Source organism: Gracilinanus agilis, chromosome 3, assembly GCF_016433145.1.
Source record: "Gracilinanus agilis isolate LMUSP501 chromosome 3, AgileGrace, whole genome shotgun sequence".
Taxonomy (NCBI): Eukaryota; Metazoa; Chordata; class Mammalia; order Didelphimorphia; family Didelphidae; genus Gracilinanus; species Gracilinanus agilis.
Window position 1 is genome coordinate 124,134,025 of NC_058132.1, and position 23,647 is coordinate 124,157,671.

At 35.2% G+C, this 23,647-nt stretch overlaps 1 protein-coding gene across 1 annotated transcript in view; it reads left to right on the forward strand.

Moving 5' to 3' along the window:
- LOC123238839 (phosphatidylinositol 3,4,5-trisphosphate 3-phosphatase TPTE2-like) overlaps window positions 1-23,647 on the forward strand; it is a 90,954-nt gene that overhangs the window by 50,749 nt on the left and 16,558 nt on the right. The window contains exons 8-16 of the mRNA XM_044666065.1: window positions 1,697-1,796; window positions 2,671-2,734; window positions 4,424-4,488; window positions 7,144-7,204; window positions 8,803-8,884; window positions 8,998-9,086; window positions 11,035-11,096; window positions 12,477-12,557; window positions 15,091-15,196. Coding sequence (XP_044522000.1) covers window positions 1,697-1,796; window positions 2,671-2,734; window positions 4,424-4,488; window positions 7,144-7,204; window positions 8,803-8,884; window positions 8,998-9,086; window positions 11,035-11,096; window positions 12,477-12,557; window positions 15,091-15,196 — 710 coding nt within the window. The remainder of the gene's footprint in view (window positions 1-1,696; window positions 1,797-2,670; window positions 2,735-4,423; window positions 4,489-7,143; window positions 7,205-8,802; window positions 8,885-8,997; window positions 9,087-11,034; window positions 11,097-12,476; window positions 12,558-15,090; window positions 15,197-23,647) is intronic.

The following is a 23,647-nucleotide window of genomic DNA, read 5'->3' on the forward strand; positions in this document are numbered from 1 at the left end:
TTCCACCACAGCAGTCCCACTGGGGAGCTGCTGGCAGGACCCATATTAACTATGGTTGCCCATTTTACCTCCTGATTAAAGAGGGATTTACATTTCCAAAAGACAGGAGATCAAGAGTATCCACTTACCCAGCCAATTTGCCAAACTGACTCCTGACTGGAACTCAATGGATCCCTGTGGGTACCGCATGTCTGGAGCCTGTTAGTAGGTGGCTTAGACAACTACAACTTTGAATCTTGGTGGGACCTCTTTATGTTAACTTGGGAAAACCACAGTACTAGGAAAAAACAAATCTTTAATCAGGAAAGAGACAGTGTTCAATGTTTGGCCACCATACAGAGTCTCCCACTCCTGAAACAGTATCTTCCAGATCATCCTCCGAAGAACAATGGAATTTGGGGAACTTATATACCTTTTGGGGAACTAAGAGACAGGCAAGTATGATTAATTGACTTTGCCATGATTACAAGGAAATGAGAAGCTGAAATTATACTCTCAGAATACAAACAGGCTTGGGAAAGAAACCATAGCCAGAGGCTGGGGCATCAGGGAGTGGACCAATTATAATAGATAACTAAAAGGATAGTCCCTGCCCAGGTATTGGCCTTCTTGGGAAAGGATCTCTGATACAAGGAGAAGTTTCTTAGACTAAAAGGGTAGCTTTTAAGCTTTTTAAGTTTGTTAGCTCCATCTAAACTGATCATCAATTACTTTAAGGTCTACTGTTCAGTCTGAAATAGCTAAATCTGAGACCCACCTCAAGGAGAACTCTCATGGGACAAAGGCCAAACTTGGGGTCTCCAGATTTCAAGTTGACATTGTATATCAGGATTATAGCAGAGATATTTGATGCAAAAGTTTTTTTCCCCTCTCCTATTGACATTTCTCTCATGCATTGAATTTTTTTCAAATAAAAGCTTTTTTTCCCCTATGACCAAAATTACCTATTTTTGGTTAAGAATTTGCATCTCTTCTATAACTCTGAAAAGCACCTATTTTGATTTTACCAATAATATGACTTTGAGTGTTCAGATCATGTATTGGTTTTTGTGGCATTTAGGGTTAGAACTTTGTGTTTGTCTTAGAATCTGACTCATAAAAGAGCTGGAATGGTCCTGAAACTAAGTAAGCATTTCCCCGAGGAAGTTGCATAGCAGCTGTAATTTGGGGAAAAAATCAATAGATGACAGTGCAAGGAGAGTTTGTCTGAACTTCTGCAAAAATCTTTAGGACTGGGGCAAACTTGAGGTTTCCAGAAATAAAATTGACAACAATTTCCTTATTACTATTTAGGCTACCAGCATTCCCCTTCTTGTGCAGGCTTACATCCTCATCTCATTTGTACTCACCCCACATATGCAATCTATCATCAAATCTTATTATTCCTTTTCCTCATTTCTTGTATGGGTCCCCTTCTCTCCACTCAGTGCTACCACATTAGTCTGTGCAGAACCTTATCACCTCATGCCTAGACTAGCACAGTAGGCTAGCTGGTCTCCATGTCTCAAGTCACTCATAACTGTGCACTGAGAACTCCTAAACTTAAAAAAAAAATGCTCAGTCATGTAACTTACCTACCAGAGTGAGCCTTCCTTATTGCCCTTGAGTGGAAGGAGATTAAATGAAAAATGAATTTGACTTTGTATTGTCAAGCACTAGAAGTTCTGAAGCAAAATTGTTTCTTTGTATTTTTTAGGTTTACATTTATTCTTAAAGGTGTAAGACTTTTTGTTCTCATAAAAATATTTAAGTTGGCCAGCGGGAAAAGGAAGTTTGAAAAAGCAATTAGAAAACTGGTAAGTGACTAAACTCTCTTTTTGATTCTGAAGGATGTCAGCTTTTCTAGTTAGTCCATTTATAAAGTACCTACTATGAGTCAAGCACTGTGCTAAGCCCTTTATAAATACAGTTGTCACTCCCTATATCTCAGGTTCACTTATCTAGGCTTCACTATATCGTGGGTTTAAAAAAAAAAAATCTAATTCTGTATTGCGGGGTTTTCGCTATATCATGGGATTTTGAGGATGAATACCATACTGTACACAATGGAAATGCAGTATGCCACTACTGCTTGTGCAAGTTTGCCAACGTGAAATTGTGCCCAGCACACTATTGACTGATGGAATGAAAGGCAACCAACCACAGCTCTGTGTTCTGTATCCTGGGTGTTGATTGGCTCATTGTTTATAAGACTTTGGGAAATGTTGAGTGTAGAAAAAGGTTTATAGGAGAGTGGGAAGGGTTTATAAAGCTTTAAAATATATGTAAATAATAAAATAAATATAATTCTGCTACTTCACAGATTTTCACCTATAGGGGTGGGGGGTGGTCCTCTGGAACATATCTCCCACTAATAGGTGAGAGATAACTGTATTGTCTCACTTGGTCTTCACAACAATCCTAGGAGATAGATGCTTTTAACCCTTTTCTACCATTGAGGAAACTAAGGCAAACAGAAATTAAATGACTTGCTCTCAGCTATTATGCGCCTGAGGCTAGATTTGAATTACAGATCTCCCTAATTCTATGTTCAGTACTCTGTCCTGTATACAATCTAGCTATCTCTTGTTCTGGGAGGTATTGGCAAGGATGACAGATGTCTATGTAACATTACATGATATTTTTAGGTTGGCATATACTTCACAGATCTGCCTTTTTTTTTTCTCCAAGGTTTCAGAAAACAAAAGACGTTATAAGAAAGATGGATTTGACCTGGACCTCACTTATGTTACTGGTTTGTGTAGCTTGATGAAATTAACTAATATATATCCACAATAACTTGTTGGTTTGCATGTACTAACTTAAAATTTTTGTTTTCTTGTCAATTTCTGTTTTTCCTTGGTTTAATCCAAACCAGAATACTTTTTATTTTATTTTATTTTATTTTTTTTATTTTAAACCCTTAACTTCTGTGTATTGACTTATAGGTGGAAGAGTGGTAAGGGTAGGCAATGGGGGTCAAGTGACTTGCCCAGGGTCACACAGCTGGGAAGTGTCTGAGGCCGGATTTGAACCTAGGACCTCCCGTCTCTAGGCCTGGCTCTCAATCCACTGAACTACCCAGCTGCCCCCTCAGAATACTTTTTCAAAACATTTTTTCATTCCAAAAACCTTTCTCTTAGTTCTTACTTAGTTCTTACAAAAATCTTACTTAGTTCTCTTCTATTTTTTGCAAATATGGAATGGAAGAAGATGGGAATATGCACATAGAAGCCAGAATGAAAGAAAGCTGGTGGTGTTATAATAATATATAACAATATAATATAGTACTATTATAAAAATATTTGCATTGATTCCCATCCACCCCTGGGTGGGAATCAATTCAAATATTTTTATTATCTCTCAACCATGAAAGTATTTGACTATCAGGCATATTATATATACTATAGGAAGATAATTCTTCCTACTCTCTTTTAAGATTTGTCTTAGTTATCAGGGACTTGGTTTCATTAAAGCAAGTTGAATGCATGTTCAATTGATAGCATATTCAAAGCTGACCTACTTTCTGTCTAATTTCTTAAGTTTGTGTTTAGAATAGTCTAGAATGAGAATCTATAAAGTCTGATTTGGCCCAGGGACTCCAGAAAGTGGCTTCAGTTGGAAGATTTCCCAGGAATTCATTATTTTGCAAAGTTTTTGGATGAGTGGAAGTCACATCCAGAAGCTTTATTAAAGCACCTTTTATGTACCTGGCACTGTGTCACTGGAAAGCAAAAAACTGCCTTTTTGCTCAAGAAACTCACAACCTAACGAGGGAGATAACATGTAGAAACTACATACAAACAATTGTTTAGCCATTTTTAGACTTATATAATTCTTAGAGAGCCCATTTGACGTAGTAGAGTAGTTTGCTATTTTTCCTTCTCTAAATAATTTTACAGATGAAGAACTGAGGCAAACGGGATTAAATGACTTCCCTAGGGTCACATAGCTTGTAAATGTCTGAGGCCAGATTTGAACTCAAAAAGATAAGCTTCCTTCAAAGTTACCTTTAATATAGAGCCCTAATTCTGACCTGAACTTCCAAAGGTCCTTGGGACCAGATGTGAAATGCTGTCTGAACCTCTTCCACTCCCAAGGTTACTGCTATTGAGAGCAGATACAAATCCTTTTTCAATGAGCCTCAACTAAAATTAGGGAATTCAGTTAGAACTAGATTACCCTTGAAACATAGAACTAAATGATTATCCTACTCCATAAAATTTTCCAAATCTCAGTCTACATCTGATCATAGGGTTGATTCGCTTCTATTCCATGACTTTTATCTCCTGGAAAAAAAATACTTTCTACTAGAAAAGGTATTTCTGAATATAAGTAGTCTGACTATAAATACATATCAAATATGTTCATATGTATATTTGTAAAATATTATCATTTAATAATTTCAATATTTTCTTAATAGAAGCAATCTTTTTACTTTCAGATAATGTTATTGCCATGTCATTCCCATCATCTGGACGTGAGTCAATCTATAGAAATCCCATTAAGGTAAGAGAGAACATTATCTAATAGGTACCCCTTTTATAATTTTCATTGGAAATAGACTGACAAGTTCATTGAAATGTTATATTTCAAGGGAGATATCAACATAGAAAGTCCCTTTCCTAGCTGTGTGACCTGGGGCAAGTCACTTAACCCCCATTGTCTAGCCCTTACTGTTCTTTTGCCTTAGAACCATAAAGTAAGGGCTCAAAAAAAAAGATAGTCCCAGACTTGTGTTTATGTTATCTCTGAGAATCAGCTCTTCATTGGTACCATAAAATGGGCTCCCCAACTCCTATCCATTTATTTTTACTCATTTTTGGGGTACTTCTGTAATTTTCACTTGTGTAAATGGCAAGTTTTCTTTCCTTCTCCCCCTTCTTTCCTTCCCTGTTCCATTAAGTGATAGTGTTTCTGACCTGTTGTGACTCAGTTACACCTACTTTTCTTTCATCTGAGCTTAAGGACTGATTTCATTGGTTCTTCCGTCCTAGTGTCCTATAGTCACCACCTTTTCTCTTGTTCTTGTTTCCTCTCAACTCCCTGAAGAAGGGGATGTGGATTTTCATTGAAGGATTTCAGAGCCTACCCTAATGACTATGAAATTAAAATAAGACACTTTTATAGAGTTCTTTAAAGGGTATTTTCTCCATTAAATTTTAAAGTGTTAAAGGAAAAATTTGCATTTAGTCTATAATTATTTCTAAAACAGCTATGTGCTCTTCTAAATTCTGGTTGCAGAACTCTTAAAAATTAAACCCCTTTTAGTCAGCTCATTTAATTTCTCCTTTAAAAATTTGGCTATTTGTTGCAGAAATGTTGTAATTGATATTACTTCACTGATTATATTACCTTTTAGCAAGATGTAATTTCCTTCCTTACCTCTTTTAATCAGTATTTTTGCTTTACTTTTGTCTGAGATCATAATTGCTACTCCTGCTTTTTTTACTTTAGATGATACACAATAAATTCTGCTCCAGCCCCTTACCTTTACTCTGTGCAAATGTCTCAAATGTGTTTCTTGCAAACAACATATTGTAGGGGGCTGGTTTTTAATCCACTCTACTACTTGCTTCTGTTTTATGGGTGAATTCATCCTGTTCATATTCAGTTACGTTTACCAACTGTGTGTTCCCCACCATCTTATTTTCCCCTTTTAGTCCTACTCTTTTTCTCTTCTTTCATTTTATCCCTCCTCACAAATGTTTTGCTTTTAATTACCATTCCCTATTTTTCCTTCTATTCCTTTCAGTTACCTCCTTTCTTGTCTTACTTATCTCCTACTTCACTATAGGGTAAGGAAGGATTCTATATCCAAATGATTATGGTTTTCCCTCTCTGAGCCAGTTCCTATGAGAGTAAGGTTTAAGGATTGCTTGTCATCACTCTCATCTTCCCTTCCATTGTAATAGTGAAGTGCCTTTTTTGCAAGTAAGATAATTTACTGCATTCCATTTCTCTGTTCCTTTTTTTCTCAGTGCAATCCTCTTTTTCACTCCTTGATTTATTTTTGCTCTGCCTCTCTTAATTTGTTTTAAAAATAATTTTTAAAATCTTCCAGAGGGGTAGCTGCATGGCTCAGTGGAGTGAGGGCCAGGCCCAGAGATGGGAGGTCCTGGGTTCAAATCTAGCCTCAGACACTTTCTAGCTGTATGCCCTGGCCAAGTCACTTGAGCCTCATTGCCTAGCCCTTACCACTCTTCTGCCTTAGAACCAATACATGGTATAGATTCCAAGATGGAAGATAAGGGTTTAAAAAAAAAGATCTTCCAGAGCTGGAGACCGATTCATATTTTCCTTTGAAATTTTGCATGTATCTGCTTTGATCTCACTGTCCCCTCCTGAGAGAATACCTTGTTCTTCTTTGTCTCCATAAAAACTTTCTATGGTTAGGTTTTTTTTAAATGTTTGCTCATTTCCCCAGCCTTTTTCTTGACTTTTACTTTTATCTAAAAAGTGGGCTCTGTTCTGAAGGTAGGGATCCGGCAATGCATTGTAAAATGAGCATAACCAGGAGAATGTTGTAGACAGACACAACAACAGTGTATAATGATCAACTGTGAATGACTTTATTATTATCAAACAAGGCAAGGATCCAGGACAACTCCAAGAGACTCATGACAAAAAAAAAAAAGTATATGTCTACTACCATAGAAGGAACTGAGTCCAAATGCAGATTGAAGCCTACTCTTCTTCACTTTGTTTCCTCTACGAATTTTTCTCTACTATAAGCAATATGTGTCTTGTTTCAAAAATGACAAATATGGAAATATGTACTATATGATAACATATATACAACCTATATCACATTACTTGCCTTCTTTGGAAGGGAGGAGGTCTGGGAGAAAGGGAAAGAGCATGGATGGCAAAATGTTAGAAAACAATTATTAAAAATTGTATTGATGTGTAATCTGAAAAAACAAATAATAAAAAGATAAGGGGAAAAAATGAGCTGGAGAGGGAAATGGCAAATCATTCCAGCAGTTTTGCCAAGAAAACCTTATTGGGGTGGTGAAGAGTTGGACACTGAAATCACTAAACAACAACATTATTCAAAAGTACTGAGAATCAATAGAAAAGTTAATCATTTTGAGATAGCCAAATGTCTACATTTTATTATGTGTATTCATGGGAAAAAATATTTATTTGTCTATATTTTAGGAAGTCGTGAGATTTCTGGATTCGAAACATCGAGACCACTACAAAATCTACAACTTGTGCAGTATGTATAAATTATCTCTTATTGTTTTGACTCTTAAGTGCTTAGCACAAAATGTGTGACTGGAACAAAACAGGAGCTTAATTAATACTAGTTGACTGCCTGTTGACCGAAGTCAATGTCTTCTTGCAAGTGATAATCTAATATCAGGGTGATAGATGGAGCAGATGATAGAGTAATGGACCAGCGGTCAGGAAGATCTGAGTTCAAAATCAGTCTCAGATACTAGTTGTGTGACTCTGGACAAGCCAGTTAACGTCTATCTGCCTCAGTCTCTTCATATGCAAAATGAAGATAAACATAGCACCTGCTTCCCTGGTTTCTTGTGAGGATTAAATGAGATATTTGTAAAATACTTAGCAATTTGCCTGCATATCATAAGTACTTGAGAAATGTTTATTCTTTATTCCTTCCTTAATCATTCAAATTTTCATTTTCTTCCAGTGACTATTTCTGAAGAATCTTCATCTTCACTTCCATTTAAATTATAAAAGTCTTATTTTCTATTGGGTTCTGCTTTTTTAAGACAGAAGCTCAGGACCGGATCAAAATATTATAAAAAGGAAAAAAACATAAGGAAATAAGGAAAACTGTCTTGATTAAAGACTTGAAAGCTGTAAAAACTAGAGGAAACTTTAGAAATCATTAAGTTCAGTATTCAGTTTTCATTGTTGGAGAGCCTGAGGCAAGTGACTTGGCCAAGGTGACACAGCCTTCTAGGATTAGAATCCAGGTCTCCTGATTTGCCACTCAGTTTTCTTTCTATTCTACTCTGCCTCATTAACGAGAGGGAATGATCCCTTTTGAACTTTTTTGTAGGTGAAGCCTATGTATGTCAGAATCACCATGGAGATGAAAAACTCTTTCTCACATATCCAAGATGGAACTGCATTCTCAAAATCAACCACCCACTGATATCATGAAACTAGGCTATACAAGGGGGAAAATATTCCCACCTTCATGGTGATTCTGATGCAAGGATGTATCTGTTAAAATTAGGCTTGGGACCACTTTTGTCCTTTTTTACTTCCAAGAACTCAGATAGATGAATACATATTTTTTGCTCCCACCCCTTCATCAGCTGTATTTACCACTGTCCTGGGTCCTATTGCATGCTGCACCATGAGCCATTTGCTGAGATTTTATATGTCAGGGTTATGACTTCAGGGCACAATTAGGCAGCTAATACCATTACTCATCTCATGCTCCTAAAGATTCAAACTCTCCTGCAAGGAGGGTTCAACTTTTCTTAGATATAGTTCCTTCTGTGGGCAAATTCTTAGGTGGGCTAAGTGATCTGCCATGTACATGTCTCCTATCAGCAAGGCTGGAAGGGGCCCTAGAAATGGATGGTCTCAGGTAACACATACATTGTACTTTGATCATCTTGGAATAGAGGAGCTCTAGTATTTGAAGGCAGTGGTAAAGTATTGTTATTACTACTAATATTATTCAAATGTAGTTCTCCTAAGCCTCTTGGCACCATTTCAAAATGTAAATTCCCAAGACAAATTTTGAGCATAAAAATATAAAAAAAAATGTTGATATAAGCTTAATATATTAGTTTGATGAACATGTTTGCCTCTTGTTATCTGTTTTAGGTGAGAAGTCCTATAATCCTTCATACTTCCATAACAGGGTAGAAAGATTCCCTATTGATGATCATAATGTTCCCAGTGTAATGTAAGTTGTACGCCACATTTGCTGAGGAAGGAGGGCATTGGGTAGGGGGCAGGGATGAAGAAGGATCTTGATTTTTCAAAATAATATTTCTAAAACTCATTTACTTTAACCAGTGATATGCTGAAATTTGTGGACAGTGTATTTGAATGGATGGAACAGGATTCAGAAAATGTCATAGTAGTTCACTGTTTGGGAGGCAAAGGTAATACTGTTCTTTGTCTCTTGGGTTCAACTTCTTTAGCTGTACTGATCTTAAAGTGAAAGGAAAAGGGTTCATATGAATTTTTATGTCATAGCTTTTTTGTGTAGAATTATGAACTCAGACTAAGGTAGAACTATGTTCCTCAAGCCCCTTCTCTCTGTTCTGATCAAGACATGAAATGTATTTTTAGTTCTTTTTCCTAGTCACGTGGGTCTCCAATGCTCCTCGGTGCTCTCTATGACTCTTAAGTTGCAGAGAAAATTCTGGTCTGCATTGGTAAAGGGAGCTCCCTATATTCATGAAATCACAAATCCAGTTCCCATCTCTATCCTCTATATTGCCAAGATTTACAATAACTCTCAACTTTATTTCTCACATTTCTTATGACATACCGATTCAAATCCCACCTGGCTCAGATTCTGTCTGGGAAGACCAAGTAAGTCCTCCCTGGCTATACTGGCCTAAAGTGGGCTCTTCCTCTTTTGAATTCCTATATTGTCGGGGAAATCCATACAGCAATTGAACATATACAATTTAAACCTTTCGGTGGTTAACTTTTTATATGATAAGCTAATTTGGGGAAGTAGCTCTAGCAAGATACTTGAAAAAAAAAGAGTTGTTCTTTGAACCTCCTATTATATGTAATATCCTATATAGTAGGCATTCAATAAGATGACTTTGTTTTTATTTTTTGTTTTAATAAAATCAATGAAGATTTAGGCTTTCCTAGAACTCACAATGTCATTCAATGTTAACATAATTAAATGAAATATGGGAACTCTAAGTCTATCAAGCTTGGCATGTGATATATGAGGAGGATAGAATCTCTTTCCAATCCATTTCTTAACGGGGTTTTGAATAACTCTTCATAGATATTTAGACTATGATACTTGAGACGAGACCTCTGCTATCAGCCACTTAAGCTGGGTGCCAGGCATGATGTTATAGAGCTCTTTAGCCGTAAACAAGCTTCTATGAGACCAAAGAGAAAAAATGTTTTGTTTTTTTCCCAATAGGCTTTTTTGAGCATATTGTAAAACCGAATTTTATGTGACCAAGTAAGCTTATTTCTATTCAACAAACAAACATTAAATGGTGGCCATTGAAACACATTGGCAAAAAAAAAACACGTTTTTTACAGGAAAATGAATATGAAATGACTTCTTTGCTCCCGGAGCTTACATTAGTAAGATAGGACAAGAACATAAATAATACTAATAGAAAGTGAAATATAGGGGGTCCCAAAGGTCTCAGTGTAATTTTAGGCTTTAATAACTTAAAGGTTTACATTATTAACACTCATTAACTTAAAGATTAAATGCTATTAAAGCCCCAAACTTCACCGAGACCTTTGGGGGACACCTTTATAATAAAAGCATAGTAAAGTGCTTCGGAAGATGTAAAGGAGTGATAAGCAGAAGAAATATGTGGCCTTAAGAAGATATAGACTTATAAGACTTAGGGCAAAGGAAAATATTGTAAAATATTAGCCAAGACATTTAAGTGGCGCGGAGGATAGATAAAGCGCTAAAGCTGAAGTAAAGAAGACCTGAGTTCAAATCCAGCCTCAGACCCTTCCTAAATGTGTGACCCTTCTGTCTCCCTCAGCCTCCTCCTCTGTAAAATGGAGATAATAAAAACATCTGTCTCCCAGGGTTTTCCAGAGGATAAAATAAGATAATATTTATAAAGTGCTTTGCAAACTTTAAAGTACTGTATAAATGCAATTGTTACTGCTGTTATCCTCAGCAGGGGAAAATGATGAAGCTGGAAGTCCAGACATAAGTTCAAGTTTGTGAAAGGTTTGATTATTTCTCAAGCACATTGCCTTTGGCAAGCATATTTAGGTTGAAATAGAACAAATTGAGGTTATAATCTTAGTAAGTGGCTAGAGTAGTAATCTTCTCCCTATTGAGCGATGGTCACCTAATTTAATTTTTTTTTCCAGGTAGGACTGGAACTATGATCTGTATTTGGCTTATTGCTAGTGAACAATTTGATACTGCAAAGGTATGGAATACACAAATAATGTGTTTTTGTGCTGAATGTTTAGATACAACTTGCCAGACCAGAAAAACTATCGAGAGAGTTTAGATGATATTAAGGTAATATTATTTGAGTCCTGGGTTAGAAGCTGAATATATAATGTCTAAGGTACCTTTCAGCTCTTAAAATCCTTTTTTAAAAAACCATACCTATAATTTCATTGGTATAAGTATTGCTAATGAAGAAGTTCTGCCTAACAATGAAGATAGGTACCTACTCTGTGATTTATAGTCTTAAAGATTTGACTAGGATACTGAGAAATTAATGATGTGTCCAGGATCATGTGGCCATGTGTCAAAGGCAGGCCTTGAACTCACAATTTCATTGTGATCATCACCATTGCTATTAATTAAACAGTGCCAACTATGTGCCAGGCACTGTGCTAAGCATTTTCTACTAGTCTTAATGTTATCTTTTAAACTTCAAAGAAGATGAGTCATTATCCTCCTTTTACTGGGATGAGAGCAGGGAAGAATGACAGAATTTAGAAATATAAACCACATGTCCTGGCAGCCAAAGATAAAATTACTTCATTTTGTCCTCACAACAACCCTAAGAGGTAAGTGCTATTCCTGACCCTATTTACAGTTGAGGAAACTTAAGGAAGCAGAAGTTAAGTGATGACTTGCCTCAGGTAATACAGACAGTAAGTTCCTGAGGCCAAATTTGAATTCAGATCTTCCTACCTCCAGGCCCCGTATCTTTCTGACTCTTTAGTCAGCTCTCTGTTGAGATATATATGCCATACTGCCTGCCTCTGTGCCTTTGATTTTGTTGTGCTTTAATGAGACATCATTGGAGAGACCAATGCCCCTCTCTAAGTGATGAAAATGGCTGCCAGCATATGTGAATTATAGTCTAAATTCTGTTACTTATTTGTCAGATTTAAACACATTAGTACTTCCTTCCCCCTCTTCAGGCAATGGACTATCTCCTTCATAGAACAAAAGATGACATCAGAACTAATGAAATAAAAATTAAGTCTATGAAGACCAATAGGCATCCTTAGAGATACTATGCAAGTCAAAGCTACCTACCTCCAAATTCATGCTGCTCTCAGAATGCTTATCACAGAAGCATATAGAATAGACGGTTTCTAAATGAGACTGAGAAATTAAGGAGAGATTGATACGGGTTCAGTATGCCCCATAAAACATATTTTTTCTGGAATTTCAAATTTGTATAGTCTCAGCCCATACAGCATGGACCAGAGTGACAGAGGTGTTGTTCCATTAGAAACTTTGATAGTGTTTGGATGAGGAAACTAAGTAGAGAACAATTGAAAGCTGGTTAAGTATCTAGTTTGGTACCTGGATGCGACTGATTTTTTTCTTTTTTCTGAAGGAGAGCCTGGAATATTTTGGAAAAAGAAGAACAGATACAACTAGTGGCACCAAATATCAGGGAGTAGAAACTCCTTCACAGGTGAGCTTTTTAACAAAGAATATACCTCAACAGGAAAGAGGCTAAGAAAAATGACCAGTTTAGTCTTTTGTTTTAACTACTCCTTTCCCTTAGAAATTCCACATTATTAGTGAATTTAATCATCTCTTGATACATAACAATGGTCTTTACTTTTCAGACTATAGCTACTTAGAGAACTCAGATTTTTGGAAATCATTTTTTGTTGTTTTCTGTGATTGTTTATCCTGAATACCTCTTCTATCTTCCATATTCCAAGAATCCCATTTTAAAAGTGCTATGATTGAGTTATCATAAAAGAAGGCAGGCTCAATTCTAACAATTACATACCTCATTGAATATGAATGGTATAAGAGCTTGTGGTCCTTACTGTTAGGGATGCTGAGCCTAATAAATTATTTTAACTTGGAAATTCTGAGCTGCAGTAGAGCTCAAGATGATCAGGTGTTCACAAATAAATTCAATACCAATATGTTGAGCCCCCAGGAGGGTGTAGCTGCCAGACTGCCTAAGGAGGTGTCAAAAGGAGGTTTAAAAAATCTAAAAATCTAAAAAAAAAACCTAAATAGTACTGGTATTGGGACCATGAGTGGCTTTTAACTTTCAACTTGGGTGGGTCAGGGAGAATGAAACAACAACAATGATTTGAAAAAAAGACTCCCTACCTCTAAGCAGAATTTCAGGGACTAGAAACCTGTTGTGATTTGCTGTCTAGAGTAGTCCATTCCTGGCATAATGTTATGTAGTCAAGCCAGTCTGTCAGTCAACAAGAATTTTTAAGAATTTACCTCTTGCCAGGCAATATGCTAAATGTCAGTGATACAAAGAAAGGAACTTTGTCCCTGTCTTTGAAGAAGAAACAATGTAAAAATAATTTTGTACATACAAATATATACAATGTAAATGGAAGGTAATAGCAGAAGGAATGGATAAGGTAGGAGATGGAGTCTAGGAAAGTTCTGCAGAAAGTGAGATTTAAGCTTAGCCTGAAAGGATAGCAAGGTACCCAGGAGTATGAAGTGAGAATGAAGAACATTTTAAGCCTGGGGAATAGCCAGTACAATTCTGTGGAGTTTGGAAATGTAGTCATGTGTTAACAGCAAGGTCACTACTAGTAACCAAATTATGGAGTCTAATTATAGTTATTATAGTCTAAGAATTATAGAATTCATATATATATATACATACATACATATATATCAAGAGAGAGGAAGAGAGGCAGAGAGAGAGAGAGAGAGAGAGAGAGAGAGAGAGAGAGAATAAAATTATAGTCTAAGAAGACTATGAAAGTAGGAGACAAGGTTGTGAAGAACTTGAAAATCTAGACAAAGGACTTTATTGATCCTGGAGATAACAGAAAGTCACTGAAGTTTATTGAGTAAGGGGATGGCATGATTAGTCCTGAACTTTAGGAAGATTACTTTGACAGCTGAGTGGAAGATGATATGAGTAAGAAGAGATTTGAATCAGGGAAATCAATCATCAGGCTATTACAGTAGTTCAGATATGAAATGAAGAGGGTCCACTTCCCAAGTGGTAGCCTTATGCTGGGGTCTGGACCAGTTATCCTTGCTAATTATAGCCCCGCTTTCTCAGTGTCATCCCATAGGCTAGTACCAAGTGCAGAAGCAGGATATGCTAATACTTGGGCTAATACTGAAAGCAATTAAATAGATTTCGGCTAGCTTTCCCAACCATGAGTTCCAGGAGCTCTTTAATTGGAACCATTTATAAATATCGGCAGTAGAACAGTCTCTGGGGCCAAAAGGGAAGGATTCAGGGATAGGGAGAGAATGTCAAGCAATCTATGCCGGAATGACAAAACAAAATCATAGTTGGATTAAAAGAGTAGAAATACTGTAGATAAGGGGGAGATTTAGGAAGTGATATTAGACTTACAAATGCCTTGTTTCTATCCCTTTTTCTGAAATTTTAGCTATATAGTTTCACATTCCTAGGACACTCTTTTCTTTTTTACCTAATCATCTTTTCCTCAAAACTCTGCTTAAGGGGCAACTGGGTAGCTCAGTGGAGTGAGAGTCAGGCCTAGAGACAGGAGGTCCTAGGTTCAAACCCGGCCTCAGCCACTTCCCAGCTGTGTGACCCTGGGCAAGTCACTTGACCCCCATTGCCCACCCTTACCACTCTTCCACTTATGAGACCGGAGTACAAGGGTAAAAAAAAACAAACAAAAAAACACCTCTGCTTAAAACTTAGCTTTTCAAAGAATTTGTAACACTTCTGTATCACTTAGCTTTCATATAATTGTTACGTATCTGCTTACATGTTTCTTCTGATAATGTCTGTTACATGGACTTTTCACTTTGATTTATTCTTGTTGTCTCTCCCATTAATCATAAACCACCTTAAGGGCAAGGGCTATCTTCTTCCTTGTAACTTCCTATTGCCCTTATTACAAAATTCCAAGGTATTTATTCATTAAATGCTTGTTAAGACTTAGGTTACTTGCAGAGAAACTGGGAATGGCTATTTTAGACTTTTCTTCACTTACATAAACTTGTCTATTGTATAACAGAGCAGATATGTTGAATATTTTGCAATGATAAAGAACAAGTATAATTGGACTGTCCCTCAAAAAAGAATGCTCCAGATAAGAACCATCATTATTTATTCAATTCAAGGTAAGTATGTTTAATATAAAATTATATCATTTAAATTTGCTTATACATATGTTCTTTTCTATATATGTACATGTGTGTATGCATTGTACCTAATGCACATAGCCAAATAAATATTAGGTAATTGGTTTTGTTTGTTTAGAGAATTCATGGTAAGGAAACTGCACCAATGTAAATGAACAATTCATTTGCCACTTATTTGTCTAGAATATTAAGAGGTTAAATAACTTTCCCTTGGTCACAAAGCTAATTAATTGTCAGTGACAGGAGTTGAACTCTAGTCTTCATAACTCCAATGTGAGCCTGATATTCACTACGCTGCTCTCTAGGATGTTACAGTTTAAAATATTTGAAAGACTGGTTTGGGGATTAAAATATCAAGTTATCAATTAGCCTAGCATTTAACCAATAAATTGATGGGCTGATCCTTTCAAAAATAAAACATAGGTCATAATCCAATTTAGGAGCTCATTATTTAGCCCCTCCCTCAGACATTCCAAAACATCTCTGATTGGTGAATAGTTAATGAGTAGGTGAACTTAAGAGACCTCAGCTCCTCCCTCATTACTTCCTCTGGGGGGAAGTTGGGTCTTTTCCTAAATAAAGAAAATGCCAGCATGTCCTTTCCTCAGCCAGGTGGCAGGGCTACCTTACTTTTAAATGGATCAGATATCACCATGGCTGATCAGCCCTGACTTAAATTTTCTTAAGTTCTTATCAAAAGACAAAAAATCCTAATTTAATTTGATAGTTTGGGGGGTTGGGAGCAACATTAGTTTGGAAGCACACTGTTTTAGCCTGTCTTTGGGAGACTGAAGGGAAAATTATTTCACAAAGAAATATTACTAATAAACACTACAATTCAACATTCATTTTCCTCATTTCTGCCTTTGATTCATTGGGAGACACAACCTCCCCAGTGAATGATTTCAGGTATGATATTTACACATTTGAGAATTGATTCATCAGTATACACAAGAGCCTGAAGGTACTATGCATTTCATGGAGGATCTAAATATAATGCTTGGGTATTTCATAACATGATGTTAAAAAAATGATTGATGCATGGAAAGGTACTCCCTTTGAGGGTACTCCCCTTCTGGCACAAGGGTCTTTCAAACAAAACATGAGTGCATTGGAGAGATGTGAAAGGGATAGGTTAACCAACTCCTGCTGTTCATTCGGTTATATCCAAAGACCCAGAGTCTCATTATGCACCTCTCCGATTTCTGGGGCATCTTTTATTGCTATCATCTTCCCCTTTTTAGACCTTATGGAAACATGTTGGCTCAAAGAGTAATTTCTCTGTTGGATTCTATTTTTCCCAGTCTACATCACTGGTAACATTTTTCTCTTAAAATTGAAAAATACACTTTCATACAATTTAATATAGTCACTAAAATTTTGCTTTACCAGTAGATAGGTCATATAATGAAAGTTGATGCAAACTTTGATTCTAATGCTATTAATATTGTGGAGTGATAGTGAAGGGAGGAAGGGAGAAGGATATGGGAGAAAGGAGAGAGGAAGGTAGAGGAAGGGAAAGGAAGGTAGCAGTCCCAGCTCCAGCAGGGGGATATTGACCAGAGCCCTTCAGGGGCTCCAATAAATGATCAGAGAACAACTTTTAGGGGTTTGAATAGCTAGGTTTTATTTAGATTAGGAAAGGGAAGGTCTAAGGAAAACTAGGAGGTAGGAAGAAAGGTAAAAAGGCACGAGAGAGATCAGGGTCTCAGGGTAGAGAGTCTAGCTTCCAGGGTTGAAAGCTCTGGGTAGAGGGAACTCCAGGGTGGTGAACAGAGCTTCCACAGTGGAGAGAGAAAAGGTGCCAAACTTTCCCTTTTATACTTTCTCTGACACCTCCCACAAAGGAAGTGGGAGGTGTCAGGGGAAGTTGTAGCAGAGAGTCCTGGGACAAGTAGTCTTCCAGGGCTTACAACCGTTCCAAATGACACAATATAAAGGATATCCAATTATGAACCAGAGCTCTGCCCTAGAGAATTTTCATTTCCTATATTTCTTGCAGCTCTCTGCAGCTATCCAAACCAGGTACTTGCTTTGGAAACTGACAGTAACAGACTGAAAAGAAATTCAAAAGAATGTATGAAAATCTAATTTTTAGACTTAGCTTCAAGTTAAGAATATGATATATACCTAATTTCTACAACTTAGTGTTAGAACATAGTCAATGCTTTAGAAACAATTATATTTCATATATATTCATCTGATCTTACTACATTCACTTCAATTATATTCTCTTTATTCGCTTATTTATTATTATCTTTTATTATTAATTATCATTTATTAATGTGTTTTATTTATTCAGTTACTAATTATTCACTTTAATCTTCTTGAACTTCAATCTTCTCATTCCCTCTTCGGGAGGATGAGATTCTGCTAAAGGTCTTATCTTATACATGAGCCATAGATGACAACACTTTTTGCAACATGTGGCTTCTATACCTAAAACTTGAAGGCTACGTAAATTAATTTACCCAAAAAATGTATTACCCCCCTATTGCTAACAATTGACTTGTCATGGGATTCATAAAAAGCTAGGTGTGAACTATTCCAAATTTAACAAATAAGTTATCAATATCCAGTTACCAATTATGCTCAAATAACCTAGAAATACCCACGTAGACTACTGTTATTAGATCTTCTTCCAAACTCTTGTGAAATCTGTTTTCATCATAAAATATAATCTAACCACAAGTGCTAGTCTTACCACAAATAAAAAATCTTAAGTAGAATTAGATATCACTTAGAGATAACAAAAGATAGACTATCAATCATTTTTCACTAACAAAAATAATTGTACAAAATTCATTTAAAATAAAACAGAAAATGTTTCTGATATAACCTTATTAAATAATGGAATTATATCATGGTTTTACATGCTCCCAGATTATTGTCTAATTGCGTAACTATTCTGTAACATTTTGAGATATTTGAAGGACTTTAAGTAATTAATGATAGATAACAAAACCAAATACTCATCTCTTTAGTTGTGTTCAGGGGTATTAAAAGAATTGCAATTTCAGGTTGAATGATTTGACCTTAAAAACTAATAGCTAAAATGTGTTTCAGCTGTAGACTAACAGATAAGGATTTAATATTTTATTCATATATTACACCAATCACCTGCCCTGATGATAGAAATTTGCTATGAGAGGAAGAAGCAGTGACATAAATAAAGCATCATCAAAACTGGTCCTTCAGGCCTAAGCCTAAGAGAAAAGAATGACTCAACATATGTATGCCAAGATAAATAAAATATCCTTAGCTTTGTTTGACTTCAGGATAAGGCATAGTTAAGTTCTATACAAGTCCCACTTCTATTTCTAGGGTACAAAAGTCAGATTCAGGATTTAACCAGATGGGGAATGAAACTGTCCACCAACTTCATGAAGATTCCTAGTGGGTAGGACACTCAGAAAGGGGAACCAGGGACTGAGAGAAAATGAGTTATGGGTTAAGGACTAATGGAAAGAAAACATAAGGTGAGAATGAAGACACACAGATAAAGAAAGTTCTGGCATAAGGCAGTCCAACAGTGAGTACGCTCTGGTGTATAAGAGCTTCCATGGTTAGGATTTCTGATGGTCAAGAGCTTCCATGGTTCAGAGCTTCACTGGGATGAAGCTCTGATGGTAAAGAGCTTAACCCTTAGCTGACATACTGCTCTTTTTATAGGGGTTACAACAGTATAGGGTGAAGGGAAAAGACAAATGGTCTGTTACTTTGGCACTATGAGGTAATCATCAGGAGATACAAAACTGTTGGACAACAGGTAGAGCTAACACCTAGATCAGGAATCCATATGGCCTAAGGTCTTGGTACATATGTTAATTGATTGTTACTGGTAAAATAAGGAGACTGAGATAATGGACCAGTCTTCCAGAGGGTAGCCTTAGGGAAGGGGCTAGGAATTTGGCAAGGTTGAGGTTCAATTTAACTCAAGGTTACAGAAATCAATCATAAGCAATACTAGAGTCAGCTTTTTGAGCACCCTTAAAATAATATCAAGATTAATGTATAGCTGGACTGCTACAGGGAACATTCCTATTCAAAAGGAAGCATCAGAATAAGGAAACTGAATCAAGAGAATCCTACCTCTACCTTTGCCAGGCCAGTGCCCCAACTTTGCCAGGGGCAGTCCTCAGACTATAGGAGCTATAACTTCATAATTCACAACAAAACCATTCTGCAAGATAAACAAAGTCTTAAATACTTCCCCTTCTGATAATTACTGTCCCTCTAATTAAAGACTGGTTATAATGGAGAAGGGGATAAGAATTTTCAATTGCTCTTATGGATCTTAAGAAAATAAGATTTAAATAGATCTCTTCAGTTTTCTCCCTTACAATTGAGCTAATTAACTACTTATCAATATTATACAATAACATTAACAAATTATTTTACCATTTTCATAAAGAATAACCAAATAACTTCAGAATAAAACAATGATTCATAACTAGAATTAAAATTCAGAACAATGCTTTAGAATATTACAACACATTAGCAAAGCTGATCAAATAACATCATGACTTTTCTAAATACATATGCATAATTTCTAGTCATCATCATTTAAAAATTTAGTTCATAATATAACAATATCCAAATTAAAGGGAAATAGTTTATTGAATTTTACCTAATCATAAACAATATTAAGAATTTAGAATATGAAACAAAATGTATTACAAAATTTTAAATTTATCTTATACAGATTTCCTTCAGCTTATTACCCTTTGCATTTTTTAAAATTACACTTAAAATCTTGTACAAAGTTTTCTAATATGAATTAATGTACTTGGCTATTGTGGCTACCTGCAGACTCGGCCACCGATTCTATTTTCTGGATTTTCTGGATCTTCCAATCTTTTTACACTCATTCATTGTAATATGATCTGTTTTGTGTCTAGATACTTATTCACTGAAGGTAAGGAAAAGAAACACAAGAGATAAAAACAAACAAAAACCAGAGGTATCATGCATTTCCAGACATAGCTGAGAGGGCTAATATCCCTCTCTCACCAGAAGGCCCACAGTTATTACTTCTCGCCCAAAAATTGCCAGGGAAGAGAACATGTGGTCATCTTGGATTTGTATGCATGCTTAGTTCTAGCTTATTAACCAATTAAAAGACTTTCATGATCATACAGTAAGACAGCTGGGAATAGTCAAAGGATGTCAGAGGCTTTTTTCTGCATCTATTGATATAATCATATGATTTTTATGCTTATTAATATAATCAATTATGTTGATAGTTTTCTTTATATTTAACCATTCCTGAATTCCTGTTTGGTTATAATAGCATATTTAAGGTATAAATATAATACAAACATAATAAATGTAATATATAAATAATATACAATAGACTATGAATAGAAAATAATAGAATATAGACATAAATATAATAAAGGTATAAATTCTGATTGGTTACAATGCATAATCTGTATGCTGCATTATTATAGTCTCTTAGCTAGTATTTTATTTTATTTAGAATTTTTGGATCTATATCATTAAAGAAATTGGTCTTTAATTTTATTTCTCTATTTTTGCTTTTCCTGGTTTAGGTATCACTATCATATTTATTCCATAAAAGGGATTTAGTAAAGTTCCTTCTTTTCCTATTATTTCAAATAATTTCCTTAATATTATAATTAGTTGATCTTTAAATGTTTGGCAGAATTCACTTGTGAATCCATCTGGTCCTGATGCCTTTTTTTTAGAAAGTTCATTTATAGCCTGTTCTACTTCTTTTTAGGTTTATTTAGGTACTCTATTTCCTCCCCTGATCATGTAGGCAGTTTATATTTTTGCAGGTATTCTTCTATTTCACTTATAATGCTAAATTTGTTGGCATATAATTGAGCAAAAAAACTCCTAATAATTCCTTTAACTTCATCTTCATTGGTGGTATATTCACCCTTTTCATCTCTAATGCTAGTAATTTGTTCTCTTTTTCTAAAAATCATATTAACCAATGGCTTATCTATTTTATTGATTTTTTCATAAAACAAACGCCTAGATTTATTTATTAGCTCATTGGTTTTCTTGCACTAGATTTTATTGATCTCCCCTTTAACTTTTAAGATTTCCAATTTGGTTATAAATTGGAGATTTTTCACTTGTCTTTTTCTCTAGTTTTTTAAATTGCATTCCTAAATTGTTGTTTCTCTATTTTACTAATATAAGCATTTAGAGATATGCATTTTCCTCTAATTATTGTTTTTGCTATATCCCCTACATTTTGATATGTTGTCTCATTATAATTCTCTTTAATGAAATTATTTATTGTTTCTATCACATTATTAAGTTTACTTTATTACTTAATCTCCAATTAATTTTTACTTCATGTTTCCATGATCCATTATTATATTTATTGCACTATAGTCTGAAAAGAGAGCATTTAATATTTGTGCTTTTTAAAAATATTTTACTATAATGCTTTTGTGCTGTAATATATGATCAGTTTTGGTATAGGTAGCATGAACTGTGGAGAAGGTAAACTTCTTTCTATTTGCATTTAATTATCTCCCAACATCTATCATATTTAACTTATCTAAGATTCTATTCATCTTCTTGATTTCCTTATTTATTTTTTGGTTAGATTTATCTAATTCTGAGAGGGAAAATTGAAGTCTCCCACTATTATTATTTTATTATCTGTTTCCATCTAAAACTCATCTTTTCCTTTAAGAATTTAGGTGCTATAACATTTGGTGCATATATATTTAATATCAATAATACTTCATTATCTCTTACACCTTCTAACATAAAGGAGTTTCACTGCTTATCTCTTTTGATTATGTATAGTTTAGCTTTAACTTTGTCAGGAGCTCATGATTGCTACCCTTGTTTTTTATATCAGCTGAAGCATGGTGTATTCTTTTCTAGTCATTTATTTTCACTCTATGTATGTCTCTCATTTTTAAGTGTGTTTCTTGTAGATAGCATATTGTCTGGTTTTGGTTTTTTATCTATTCAGCTGTCCATTTCCATTTTACGGTTGAAATCACCCCATTCACATTGAAAATTTTAATTACTAGTTGTGTATTGATCTCCATTCTATTTTTTCTCACTTTTTGTCCTTTTCTTTCCCTCCTTTTTGCTGTATCCTTCCTCAGATATCCATTTTCTTCTATCTACTGCCTCTCCAATTTATACCCCTTCTTAGAACTCCACTTTTTTTTTCTCCCCTGCTTTCCTACTTCAACCCAATCCTCTAAAGATTCCTCCCTTATCCCTTTCCTTCTTAGTTCTTATTCTATCCCCCCTTCCAAAAGTCTATTCATTATCCTCTCACTCTGCACTTTTATTTCTTGATATGAATTCCCTTCTAAAAATCCCTCCCATATTTTACCCTGAGAGATCCTTCCTTATCCCCTCATCTTGGTCTCCTATTTCTTGATATGTACTCCCTCCTAGGAATCTCTCCCTTTTCTTATCCCCTTGCCCTCTTTTCTCTTAATCTGTACTCCCTTCTCTTAGTCCCTTAGTTCCTTAAGGGGACTCTTAATTGCTCCCTTATTTTATCCCCTCATCCTCCTGTTTCTCTTTATGTTAAGAAGATTTTTATCATTCTAGTTGTAATATATTGTTCTCTCTTTAACCAAGATCTGATGAGAATAGAGTTCTAGTACTACCAAACCAACTCCCTTTCCTCCCTTTCTCTATGACAGTTCTTTCACTCATGCCTCTTCTCTGAGATAATTGTTCCATTTTACCTCTTCCTACCCTAATTTACTGTTATTTTTAGCTCATTACAAACTCATTCAACCTGACCTCAAGTCTTCTATCTATATATTCTCTTTCAAACTACCCAAGTAATGATGTCATTCTTAAGGGTTATAGATAACATTTTTCTATATAAGAGGGAAAAATTTGGCCTTGTTGTTTCTCTTATAATTGGTCTTTCATGTTTACTGTCTCGTGATTCTTATAGAACTCTATTGAGTTCTGTTTTTTTCCCCAAGAATAGTTCAAACTCCTTTAGTTTATTAAATATTTACCCTTCTATAATTATGCTTAGCTTTGCTGGATATATTATTATTCTTTGGTCCTTGAAATATTGTTCCATCCCTTTATTCTTTTAATGCTGAAGCTGCTAAATCTTGTGTTATTCTGACTATAGCTCCACAGTATTTAACTTTTTTTTTCTCATTGCCCAATTAGTAACCTTTTAGTTAGTCTCTTTTGTTAGTTTATTATTAATAAGTTATTTATAAATATCATATGTAGTGTTTGGCATATTAATTTTAATCTCCACATTCCTTATACTATTTTTTTCTTTAACCATGGGAGTTATGGAACTTAGCAATGATGTTCTTGTGCATTTTCATCTTGGGACCTCCTTGTGGTAGTGATTGGTGAATTCATTCAATTTCTACTTTACCCTGTATTTCTAGAACTTATGGACAATTTACCTCATTGATTTCTTGGAGTGTG